We start from the raw sequence: 12122 nt of genomic DNA, 5'->3' as shown, positions 1-12122 counted from the left end.
AATATTATGGTGTTGCTAGAATAATTGTTGGTATTGTTGTTGGTTGGCCGAGCTAGATTCTCGGGGACGCTGTATTTACAGGGGAAATGCTGCCGAAATTTCGGCAGAATATAAGTGGATTTATTTGAGAAATTAAGACAAGTGAATGACAATGAATCTAATGGTTATGTTAATTCTCTTGAATGTAGACTAGCAAGTTTGGACAAATAAGCGTAACTAGTTGGTCGTGGCACAGGTATGCAAGGCTTACCCTTTCTTTCTTTTGGCATGTCCTAGAGCCAAGTAAGTTATGATATGCACTTTGAGGTAATTCTACTCTTGATTCCGAGTCTGTTTATGATTTGTATGCACTTTCTGATATAAGTATTCAGTAAATCCGCTATGAGTATTCAGATATACGTATTTTGTTACAAGTATTCTGATATGAGTATTTTGATATAAGTATTCTGATATGAGTAATCTAATATGAGTATTCTGATATGAGTATTCTCTGTAAGTCTTAATGTCCCCAACTTCTGTATACGATCTTGGATAGCTTGAAAATGCCCGTAGAGGTTTCTGTACTAAAATGCTCGTAGCTTTCTGCTACTGAGTCCGATCGACCCGAAACTTGTTTCGGAGCCTTCAGATGTCGGTAAGTGTGTGTGTCTCTATCGGGTCTTGATTTGTATGCATATGGTTTCTCACGACTCTGTTCGTGCATGTCTGAGTATGTCTTTCCACTGCGTCCCGGGCCAGGGCATGTTCTCGTGCGTACTTTTCTGCATTGTTCACCCCGTCCCTCTCACTTGCGGGCCGGGGCATGTTATATATGATACGATGACCTTATGATATGATGACGGGGTGGTGGCCAGGATGGCACATTCACCGCGTCCCGCAAAAGAGGGTCGGGGCATGTTACATGCATATATGATACATGACATTGGCATACATGATATATATGATTTACCGCGTCCCTCACGGGAGGGCCGGGGCACTTTATATGTTTACATGATATATATGATTTACCGCGTCCCTCACGGGAGGTTCGGGGCACGTTTTATGCATATGTGATACATTATTCTAACATGCATGATCTGTGTTTGGAAAGTAAGCGTTTTGGCAGTCTGTACGTTCTGTATCCCTTCTGACATATGATATCATCTGTGTTTGGAAAGTAATCAATTTGGCATTCTGTACTTTCTGTACTCCTTCTGACAGATGACATCGGTATACATGATTTGTGTCTGGAAAATAAGTATCTCGGGTACTCTGGATAACGTACATATTTTGTAATGTCTGTTCGGTTATGGTTCTGTCTGTTATACTTCTGTACTCCTGATTTCGATTATGATTCTGTTTGCTGTAGTTCTTGCCTTACATGCTCAGTACATTTTTCGTACTGACCCCCTTTCTTCGGGGGCTGCGTTTCATGCCGAGCAGGTACGCCCAGATTAGTAGAAGCTTTTGTCAGAAGATGATCCAGCGGGATGGGCGAGCTCCAGTTCCTCCCGGAGCGTTGCCGAGTCAGCGTGGATGTGTTGTGGTTTCTGATTGCTGATAGAGACTTTGCAGACAGAGTCGTGGGTATAGTGTGTCAGTTTGCAAGCGGCTCCATCAGCCGATATGTCTTCTGTATTATGTATAATTATAGATTTTGTCTAGTTCGAAAACCTCGATAGAAGAAAGATTCTGAAAGCTTACTATGTATTTTACTTTTATTTGGTTTCAGAGTCCGAACGGATTATGTCTGTATTGAGAGTCTGTGGGTTCGCTCGGCTCCGGATGTGGGGTCGGGGGCCCATCACACCCTAGTAAGGTTGGGGTGTGACACTATATTACAAGATATTTCATGAAACCATGTTACAAGTTATTTCACGAAAATCATGGGCTTCTTAGCCAACTATATCATGTTCATATTTTTGGGAATTGCTTAGTTAACCGAGAAGGCTCAGATAGCCTGAAACTACGTTGCCACCGTAGGATAAGGGTTGTCAGCAAGGAGGCAACACCTTCATTATGCAGTTTGGATACTTACATGCTTATTATCACTTAAATCTCATATCCCTGGCAAGGTATGAGTGTTCTCTTGGTAGGACGCAAGTACCAGATCATGTTGTCGGTTATACTATAGCGTTCCCCACGTTACAAGTAGTTTTACATACATGTATTCCCATTGATTTACTGTTTTCAGACTTTACTCACGTTTCATGCTCATGTTCAAGTTACATTCAGTTTCAATTCATGTCCTATACCTGTGTTGTGTCATGTTCTTCATTTCAACAGGTTTTACATACTAGTACTATTCATCATGTACTAACGTCCCTTTTGCCCGGGGCCTGCACTTCACGGTGCAGATATCGGTTTTCAGGAGCATACACTTGCGCAGTAGGATCACTTCAGTTATCAGCTTATTGGTGAGCCCCACTCCTCTCGGGGTTCAACATGGAGTCTGCATTAGTATTCAGTTTATGGTAGTCCAGGACCATGTCCTGGTAGTTAGTATTCAGACATGTTTTAGAGGTTTCATAGACATATATTAGTTCATAGAGTCAGCTATGCTTTCATGTTTGCAGACTATTATGTTTTCATGATATTTCATGCTATGAGATAATTCCAAGACTTTATTCTGCAAATTACTTTTTCATGATTCATTTAAATTGCATCATATAGATTGTATTGTTTTGATGCCCATGTTGACAAGCAAGCCATGAGGTTCGCTCGGACACATGCAAGAAAGGCTCGAGCGCCGTGTTACGCCCTGGCCATGGTTCGGGGCGTGACACCATTCTTTCGGGACCAGGGGAAGTTCCATTCGTTCCTTTTGGAACCTATTCATGAATTCTAGAAGTAATTCGTTCCTTCGCTCCGACATGTGCTTTAATAAAATCATCCGCGAGCATCTCAAAAGAAGTGATAGAATGCTCTGGCAGATGGTCTACCAGTTCAGGGCCCCTTTAGACAGCGTTTCACTGAACTTCTTTAGTAGCACCGATTCAATTTCATCTTCCTCAACATAGTTGCCTCTTATGGCACAAGTATACAAAGTCACATGCTCTTGTGGGTCCGTCGTTCCATCATACTTTGGGATATTGGGCATTTTGAACCACTGCGGGGTCAACTTCGGGGCAGCACTCGGAGGAAAAGGCCTTGAATGTATCTCTTTGAGTCCGGTCCTTTCAAGATCGGAGGGGCTCCCGGGATCTGGTCCACTCGAGAGTTGTACGTTTCTACCCTTTTCTCATTAGATTCAATCCGTTTGGTTAATGCTTCGAGTATTTTCAGGACCTCGGCAGATGCACCGAATCCCTATACGTTATCACTATCAGCGACCTGATCTCCTTCTTGGCTTGCCTCGGTAGCCTGACTTAGCCCCGCCGCTACTGTTTTGCCATCTTTCTTTTGAAGCTGAGCTATAGTGTTATATCCCGTGTTTTTGCGCACTTGAAAATTTTGGAATAATCTTGTCTTGTAGGAAATAAGACTATGTTTTTATTTTATTGAACATATGTGTGATATTCATGAGAATTATCGAAGCGAAAGTGCGGAATAAGGCCAAGGGCAAAATTGGAATTTCGGAAATTAGTTTCAGGAATTACAAAAAAAAAATAGGATCTTAATGATTTGGGCTCAACAAAATACAAAGAGAAATTGAGGCCTAAGCACAAGGGGTGGCCGGCCAAGAGGCTTTGGCCCAAGCCCATTTAATTAGTCATGTGACTGATTAATAAGAGGAGGTAAATATATATATATACATGCTTATCCATTGGAAAGTTCAAGAAACCAAACAAAACTTGAAGAGCACCTCCAAGAGGCCCCTTCGGCCGAACCCCTATCAAGAAAAAAACAATTCTAGTTCTTCAACTCTCATCCAAAAATCTTGTTCTTCTTGGATTCTTAATAAGCTCAAGACGCTCTTCGACGTGGTATAATTAGTTAAGCGAGAGAACAACGTTTGCGGCAAGTTGAAGTTTGAAGAAAAAGGTAAGATTTCTATTCTTTTGTGTTATGGAATAAGTATATATGTTATGATGATGAGAATTTGATGAGAATTATGGAGTTGTGATGTGTGTGTGCATAGCCGTGTGTGTGTGAAGTAGTGTATGGCCGTGAGCCATAGTATGGTGAAGGGAGGTGAAGTGAAGTTCATTTAGTTGGTTAGTTGTGTCGTTGTGACATTTATGGCGTAGATAAAGGTTTAACGAGTTGAGTTAGCATTGAAATTGGTTGTATGTTATTATGGGGAATTATGTGATTTTTATATGATTTTTTATATAATTGTGAGAGTGAGATTCTAAATGTAAATTATGGTTGTTGTTAATGAATTTGGAAGAAAACAATGCGAGTTGGTAGTGTTGTTGCATTCGTTGAAGTTTCGGATGGAATATGGAATTGGCGGAAATACTCATCCATGAATATTGTTTGGAATGCTATTGAAATATGTTTGAATAATCTTGAATTAGTTAATGGATATGGAAAATGTTGATACTAGTTTGATAGTGTGAAGTTGGGATGGAAGATATTGAACTATGTAGAAAAGAAGACTATTTATGTTATAATGTATTTTGTGATGTTGTTGGTATTGTTGGGTTGTTGTTGTTGATATTTTGGGCCGAGGTGATTCTCGGGGATGTTGAATTTATAGGGGAAATTCTGCCGAAATTTCGGTAGACAATATGAATTTAAGACTTGAAATTCTAAAAGCTTGAAACTTATATTTGGCAACTATGACCAATTGTAGACTTTGGACGAAACGGGGATTGATTTTGGACGAGCGTAAGGCGCAAGTGAGGTATGTAAAGCTACCCCTTTCCTTCTTTTGGCATGTCCTACATATACTAGGTTGAGATCTGAGCCTCGAGGACAATTCTGTTCATGGAAATCCGAATTTGATTTTTGGGTACTATTCATTCAATATAATTGAACTATAATTCTCATGTTGGTTGGAAAACTGATCAAACATCCGCAACCTTCGTAAACGTAATCGCATCGCTCTGAAGCTTTCATTGATGATTCCATAGAGCCTAATGTTCATGATTCTTGTCCGCCACCTCGACTTGACCCGAGGTGGGCCCACTAACTCCGAGACTCCTTAGTTTGCCCTATTTGACTTATCCTTGCATGATATCGGAAAGAGACTTTTGCTTATGACTTTAGCTACTAAAGAATAATGTTTGGTGGCTCCGTGATATTCTGATTTATGTTTTGAACTATGAATACGATTTCAGAAGTACTTTTGTGAGATAAACTCCGTATTGATCAGTTGTCCGGACTAGTTTGCCTAACGGGTTGTCATATGATTATATCCAGTTTCATAAATGTTTTGATATGTAAATTGCATTAGTTTCCGCACTAATCTGCTCGTGCCCATTATTATGATATCGTTCGCCGGTTCCCGGGCCGGTTTTGTGATCGTTCGCACTATGATATATTCGGCAGTATGCTGTGTTACGGTTCCCGAGACCTCGCCATAGGGCCGGGTTCCGTTTATGGAGTTATGCTGTGATATGGCTTATGATATGATGTGTGTGATGATATGTTATGTTCGGGGTTGTACGGAGATTTGAAACTTTCAGGAGTATGCTGTGTTGTGGCGCCAATGTCGGAGTGGCGACCACGTTCCTGAGCCTTATGCATGATTTCTTTTACTTGCATTATGTACATATGATTTCCGTACCGGTTTTGATATACTGATTCGGTATTCCCTTCTGTACCTTATGCTTCAGTTATGGTTGGATTTCTGTATCTTCTGCTTTGCATACTCAGTACATATTTCGTACTGACCCCCTTTCTTCGGGGGCTGCGTTTCATGCCCGCAGGTACAGACGCACAGTTTGGTGATCCACCAGTTTAGGACAACCTCTTTTGCTGTTTGGAGTGCTCCTCTTATTCCGGAGCCTACATTTTGGTATATATGTCTTTTGCTATGTATATGTTTTTATACATTGACTATTTGGGGTACGGCGGGGCCCTATCCCGTCCTATGTCTTCGTTTTGATTTGTAGAGGCCTGTAGTCACATATGTGGGTCGTGGGTCCTACGTGTGTTCGTTTTGTTTATGCTTCGTGTCTTAATGCGGTCCCGTCTGTTATGGCGGCCTTAATGGCCCATACGTTTGTATATGTGTATATATGCTCGGCGATGTGTATTCCGCCGCCCTTTTGATCTGATATGATATCTCTGTACGCGTGACCGCTTAAGATAATAATTATTTTCAGATCTGTTTAGAATGATGAATTTGAAAAATTTACCTAAGCTATAATATGACAATTTGGTATGTTTGTCTGTTTGGGTGCCCAAGTAGGGCAGGGCACCAGTCGCGGCCCACGGGGCTGGGTCATGACATATAGCCACCTTTTGTTCGTGCAACATTTCAAATATCACATGTAAGTTAACTTCCTCTACGGCGTCTGGTGTTTTTCGGGCCTGTGCCCGAAGCAAAGTTGTTGAATTATTGCTATTTAAAGGATCTGTGGCCAAAATGCCGGCATTGTTCTGGTTGATGGTATTTTGGTTAAGGCCCTTGGTTGAGTCGACCGCATTTGGATTGGCCGGATCAGCAAGGGGTGCGTTCGGGTTCGGCAACCCGCTGTTGTTGTCGCTTTCACCGATCAGCTCGTTGTTGTTCACTTGCCCAGATTTACCACTGCTTGCCATCTCGAAATTACCTGAGTCACAAGCTTTCAAAGAACAAGTGAAAGATGGAGTTGTAAAATAATCACCACTATTATCCTATGCCCCACGGTTGGCGTCAAATTGTTTACCCTTAAAATGGTAACAATTAAATTTGTAAGTGGTTTATAGGATACGTGGCTAGATTAATAAGTTACCTATAATAATAATAATATGCAAATGATAAACGTATATTGATGAACAAGAGAAAGTAAAGCTCAAGAAACCAAATTGTAAACTCTGAGAATTGGTCTGGTTTTGGAAATTGCTTGTCTAATCTGAGCCAATCAGTAATGAAACTCCTCTCTCTCTTTTTCTGATTAGAAGTATGATAAAAATAGTAAAAGCTAGCCCTAAAATAAAGGGGGTACACCCTATTTATAGGTACAAATAGATGGGCCTCAGTACATCCTAAAAAGGCCCTTTAAGGAAACCCTAAAATGGATAAGACAGCGTCCGTACGGATGTTCTGACATCCGTACAGATGTCATCGCAAATGGCAGAACGGTTAGGTGACGTGTAGCCTGGCCCTTAACGGATACTCCGAGCCTATGTCAAATTTCTTCCCCTTAGGTTCGAGTTTTCTGTGCTTATCAACATACCCTCGGTTTTTGACACTTAGTTCAAAAAACTCACAACTCCTCGACTCTCGTTCCCTTCGATCTTACCTAAGGCTAATGAACTCGTTCTTCTTTGACCTTGCATCGGATAGCTACAATTTTTACTCCGATTTTTACTGTAACAAATTACTTCGATTTTTACCGTATACAAACTTGCTTATGGATTTAACTTGGTATACATTAAACACTAGTTGATAACATAGAATGGTGATAACTTACTACTCCCTTCGTCTCAAAATAAGTGTCATCTTAGCAAAAAATCACGCCTATTAAGAAATTAATAAATATGTATGAGTTTACAAACTAATCTATTTAATTATTTTTTTGAAAATTGAGTAATATTAAATATGACAGTTTCTTTAATGTTTAGGGCATAGTTAGAAATACTTGCTAATTTTTGTCTTGAATTACTAAGATGACACTTATTTTGGGACAAATTATTTTTGCTAAAGTGACATTTATTTTGGAACGGAGGGAGCGGTAATTAACGTGTTATAACCAGTCGTATAGTTTGAATTCTGAATGTTTATTTAACTTTTAACAAAACCTAATTCTCTAACCAAATAACTAAAACGTATTAATATAATAATATATAAATTAAGAATTAAAGTGCCTGAAAAAGGCGGCAAGTTGGATGAAACAGTCGGTCCCATTACAACTCATCCAATACTTTCCATTTTCCCAAACTCCCCTATCCCTTCCAAGAAAAGTCCTCTCATCCCCATAACAGATTCTTCATTCATTCTTTGATTTGTTCAATTTTTCACACCTCTTTTAATTTGATTTCGTCTAAATAGACGATTCAATTTCAACATATATTTGGTTGTTCAGAGTAGTCTTGTTCTTTCAGACAATCAAATCATTAGATACATGGCAGTTTCACCTGAATCTTTCCCGCCGAGAAAACGTCGTCCCTCGGCGAGCTCTTTCGTATCACCAAACCTCTCCGATCGAAATCTCCTCCATTCCCTTTATCTCTTATCATCAGAAATATCAACTCTACAACCTCTTTTATTTCTCCTCAAAAGAAATACGTCGTCCATTATCAGGAAATCCAAGCTTTTATCAATCTTGTTCGAAGAAATACACCCTATTCAGTACTTTCCACCTTCCGCAATACTATGTTTCGATGAATTATACATAGTCTTACAGCGCATGAAAACATTACTTGAAGATTGTCGTAATTGTAGTAAGATGTGGCTACTTATGCAAGTTGATGTTTACTCCAATATTTTCCATGAACTTTCTCTTGAGTTGTCCACTTTATTGGATATTCTTCCTGCTAAAAATCTCAGATTAAACGACGATGTCCAGGAGTTGTTGATTCTCGTAACGAAGCAGTGTTCGGAGAAATTCGCGTATCTTGATCCCAAGGATCGACATTTACGATCTCAAGTTGTTGAAATGCTTGATAGAATCGAAAGAGAAATTGTCCCTGATACGTGTAAATTAGCGGATATTTTCGACAAGTTGACTTTGCGTGATTCTACGAGTTGCAGGGATGAAATTGAGTTGTTGGAAGAGGAAATTCAAAGCCAAACTGATGAGAAAGCGAAATCCGACATCATCGCGTTGATAGGATTTGTTCGATATGCTAAATGCGTGTTATACGGCGGTTCGACCCCGAGGACGAATTCCCGGAGGCGGCGGGCGGCTGCTGCAGCTGCTGATATTAGTGTTCCGGCTGATTTCCGGTGCCCGATTTCTCTTGACTTAATGAGAGACCCAGCGGTTGTTTCCACGGGTCAAACATATGAGAGAAGTTCGATAACCCTTTGGTTCGAATCCGGTCATACCACGTGTCCCAAAACCGGTCAAACGTTGGCCCACACGGATTTAATACCGAATTCAGCGTTGAAGAATTTGATAATTATGTGGTGTAGAGAACAGAAAATACCGTTCGAGTCAACGGAGTTGAACGTTAAATCTAATGGTGTTGTTACGAATAAAACGGCGTTGGAAGCTACCCGAATGACGGTGTCGTTTTTGATCAACAAGTTGAAGGCTTCGCAATCCGTTGACTCGGCTAACCGGCTTGTTCATGAGCTTCGGGTTTTAGCTAAGACAGACTCGGATAGCCGAGCCTGTATTGCTGAAGCTTCAGCTTTGCCGTTGTTGGTTAAGCTATTAGGCTCGGAGCATCCGAGCCTGCAAATTAACGCGGTTACAACAATTCTCAATCTGTCAATTCTGGAAGGAAACAAGACGAGGATAATGGAAACGGATGGAGTTTTAAACGGAGTTATCGAAGTGTTACGGTCAGGTGCCACGTGGGAGGCTAAGGGGAACGCGGCAGCAACGATTTTTAGCTTGTCAGGTATACCAGCATACAAAAAGAGGTTGGCTAGGAAGACACGTGTCGTGAAGGGACTGATGGATTTAGCGCGCGAGGGGCCAACAAATTCGAAAAGGGATGCATTAGTGGCCATTTTGAATTTGGCGGGAGATAGGGAGGCGGTCGGGAAGTTGATCGAAGGCGGGGTGGTGGAAATGGTGGCGGAGATTATGGATGGATTACCGGAAGAGGCGGTTACAATACTCGAAGTGGTGGTGAAGAAGGGTGGATTGGTGGCTGTCGCAGCCGCGTATCCATTGATGAAAAAACTGGCCATAGTGTTAAGGGATAGCACTGATAGGGCACGAGAGAGCTGTGCCGCGACGCTAGTGAACATGTGTCGGAAAGGGGGATCGGAGATGGTGGCGGAACTGGCGACGGTTCAAGGGATAGAGAGGGTAATTTGGGAAATAATGGGAATGGGAACAGGGAGGGCTAGAAGAAAAGCTGCAACTTTGTTGAGGGTGCTAAGGAGATGGGCTGCTGGATTAGATGCAGAAGTGGCATCAGGGGCTTATTCAGATGTGAATATGAATACTTCAACAAGAATAGTATTGCCAGGTTAATTTTTTTTATTTTTTATTTTTGGTTCAAATATGGAAAAAGTTGGTTCTTTTGTTTATTTGGTTACAGAAAACCTGAACAACAAACTGTAACATTTGAGTCTTAAGTCCTTTGTGAATTGTACAATTGTTTATACCTTTTCCAAGTTGAAGAAAATAGAAATAAATTTCCATACGAGCTATGAATATTTTTGTTCTACACATTTTGCTGTGTGATCATTTTATCTTTTACGGATCCTGAACTTTAATGTAATTACTAGTCAACTACAGTCAATCACTGGATGCTCTTTAGTGTGCCAATTTATATTGAAAGCTGATTACTCTGTAGCTGGTGTGGTTGGCTTATGTTGAGCTTTATATATGAGTATTTTCTTTCAGCATTTAGGACACATTAATGATCTTAGTTGTGGGCTAATCTTTTGATACGATTATAGTGACATGAACCACAAAATGAACTATAAATTCCTAGGTCTTGCATTATGGACTACTAAGTGGAAGCAAGATAGGCATAATCTATATCTTTTTTTTTTATTAAAGGTGTGGTGTTCAGACTAACTTGTGCCCACATCGACTAATTTCACGTGGTACCTGCAATCTGCAACTAACACTAGCACGAGTATCATGTATCTCAACCCACCTCGTTGATCACTAAGTCACACGAGCATAACCTATATCTATCTTTAATTATGTATATAAAAGCATGAAACTCCGTAGCAAAATGTGGTTCGATTTTTATATCCTATAAAAATAGATTTCATATTGGATAGAATTATAATTTAATAATTTTCCAAATATTTAGGACTTCTAATTAACTAAAATTAAGTAATTCCTCGTATGAATTAAGTAGGAAATCTTAATAGTCTTAAATTTTCTCCTAATTGTCTCCTTTTCGTTGTTTGACCCGTATTATATAAAGTGGTAATCTTTTAAACATGTCTAATAGATAGGACTTTGAAGTAGATTAATGTTAGAACTCTTTAAATGAAGTCTCAATATAAATAAAGAAAAATATATTAGATATGGTGGTGACGGGTGATCTTAAGAAATATGCCAGGTTTCCTTGCAACGTCATGAACTTCCCTTCTCAAACGTAACACTACTGAGTTTTCCAATTTATTAGAGAATTTTCCTCTCATTTATTCCTTGTATATATCTATCTTTATCTATATCTAACATGCGTGATTAAATTATAATTACATATGAGTTTCAAAATTAAGGATAGGTGACTCAAGTTTTATAAATAGATAAGGATGACACTTTTGAGATTAGTGTTAATGACAATAATTTTAAAAGTCTTCATGTTTTATTATTTACACAAAGCCCCTACTTCTGCCTCCCCCTCACTCCCATCCTCTGTCTCCTCCACCATCACCTCCGCCTCCTCCACCTTCTCCTCCTCTGCCACCACTACCTCTACCTCCTCCTCTTCTGCCTCCCTCTCCCTCGGCTCCGCCTCCTCCTCCTCCTCCTTCGCCTCACTTTCCGCCCGTCACCTTAGGCGGTAAATCCAACAACTTAAGTAAATTATTTGCAATAGTGCAACAAATACTGTGTTGTTGCAATAAATTCTGAAGTTATTGCAATAAAATACAGTAATTGTTGCAACTTTCCAACTTCTAAAATTTATTGGTTTTCTACAAAATGTCCTTCGATGACTTGAAAAAATCATTCTTTACAAATTCTCATGACCAAGGCAAAAGAAACCTGTAGAGTAAGAAAAAAGAAGGAAAAAAGGAGGAGAAGAAGAAGAAGACGCAATGAAAGCAGAAGAAAAAAAAGAAGGAGGGGGAGGAGGAAAAGGAGGAGGAGAAAAAGAAGAAGAAGATCTTCAGTAACTGAAGCATCCATGATAAAGTGGGGTCTCTCCTGCAACTTTACCTTTTTTTCCACCTAAGGCCCCTCTCTTTTTCCTTATCGCCTTAGAGCAGACTGGAAAATCAACATTTCAAAAAT

General features: G+C 40.0%; 1 protein-coding gene across 1 annotated transcript; it reads left to right on the top strand.

Moving 5' to 3' along the window:
• Nucleotides 1–7892: 7892 nt before the first annotated feature.
• On the top strand, nt 7893–10372 carry LOC132630972 (U-box domain-containing protein 16). Its single transcript, XM_060346567.1, has one exon. The coding sequence runs from the start codon at nt 8142–8144 to the stop codon at nt 10170–10172; it is 2031 nt and encodes a 676-aa protein (XP_060202550.1). The 5' UTR covers nt 7893–8141; the 3' UTR covers nt 10173–10372.
• The last annotated feature ends 1750 nt before the right edge of the window (nt 10373–12122 follow it).

This window comes from Lycium barbarum, chromosome 3, assembly GCF_019175385.1.
Source record: "Lycium barbarum isolate Lr01 chromosome 3, ASM1917538v2, whole genome shotgun sequence".
Taxonomy (NCBI): Eukaryota; Viridiplantae; Streptophyta; class Magnoliopsida; order Solanales; family Solanaceae; genus Lycium; species Lycium barbarum.
This window is presented reverse-complemented; position numbering and strand designations above follow the sequence as displayed.

Excerpts from the sequence above, each read along its gene's own strand:
- LOC132630972 (XM_060346567.1), top strand. The coding sequence starts at position 8,142 with ATGGCAGTTTCACCTGAATCTTTCCCGCCGAGAAAACGTCGTCCCTCG.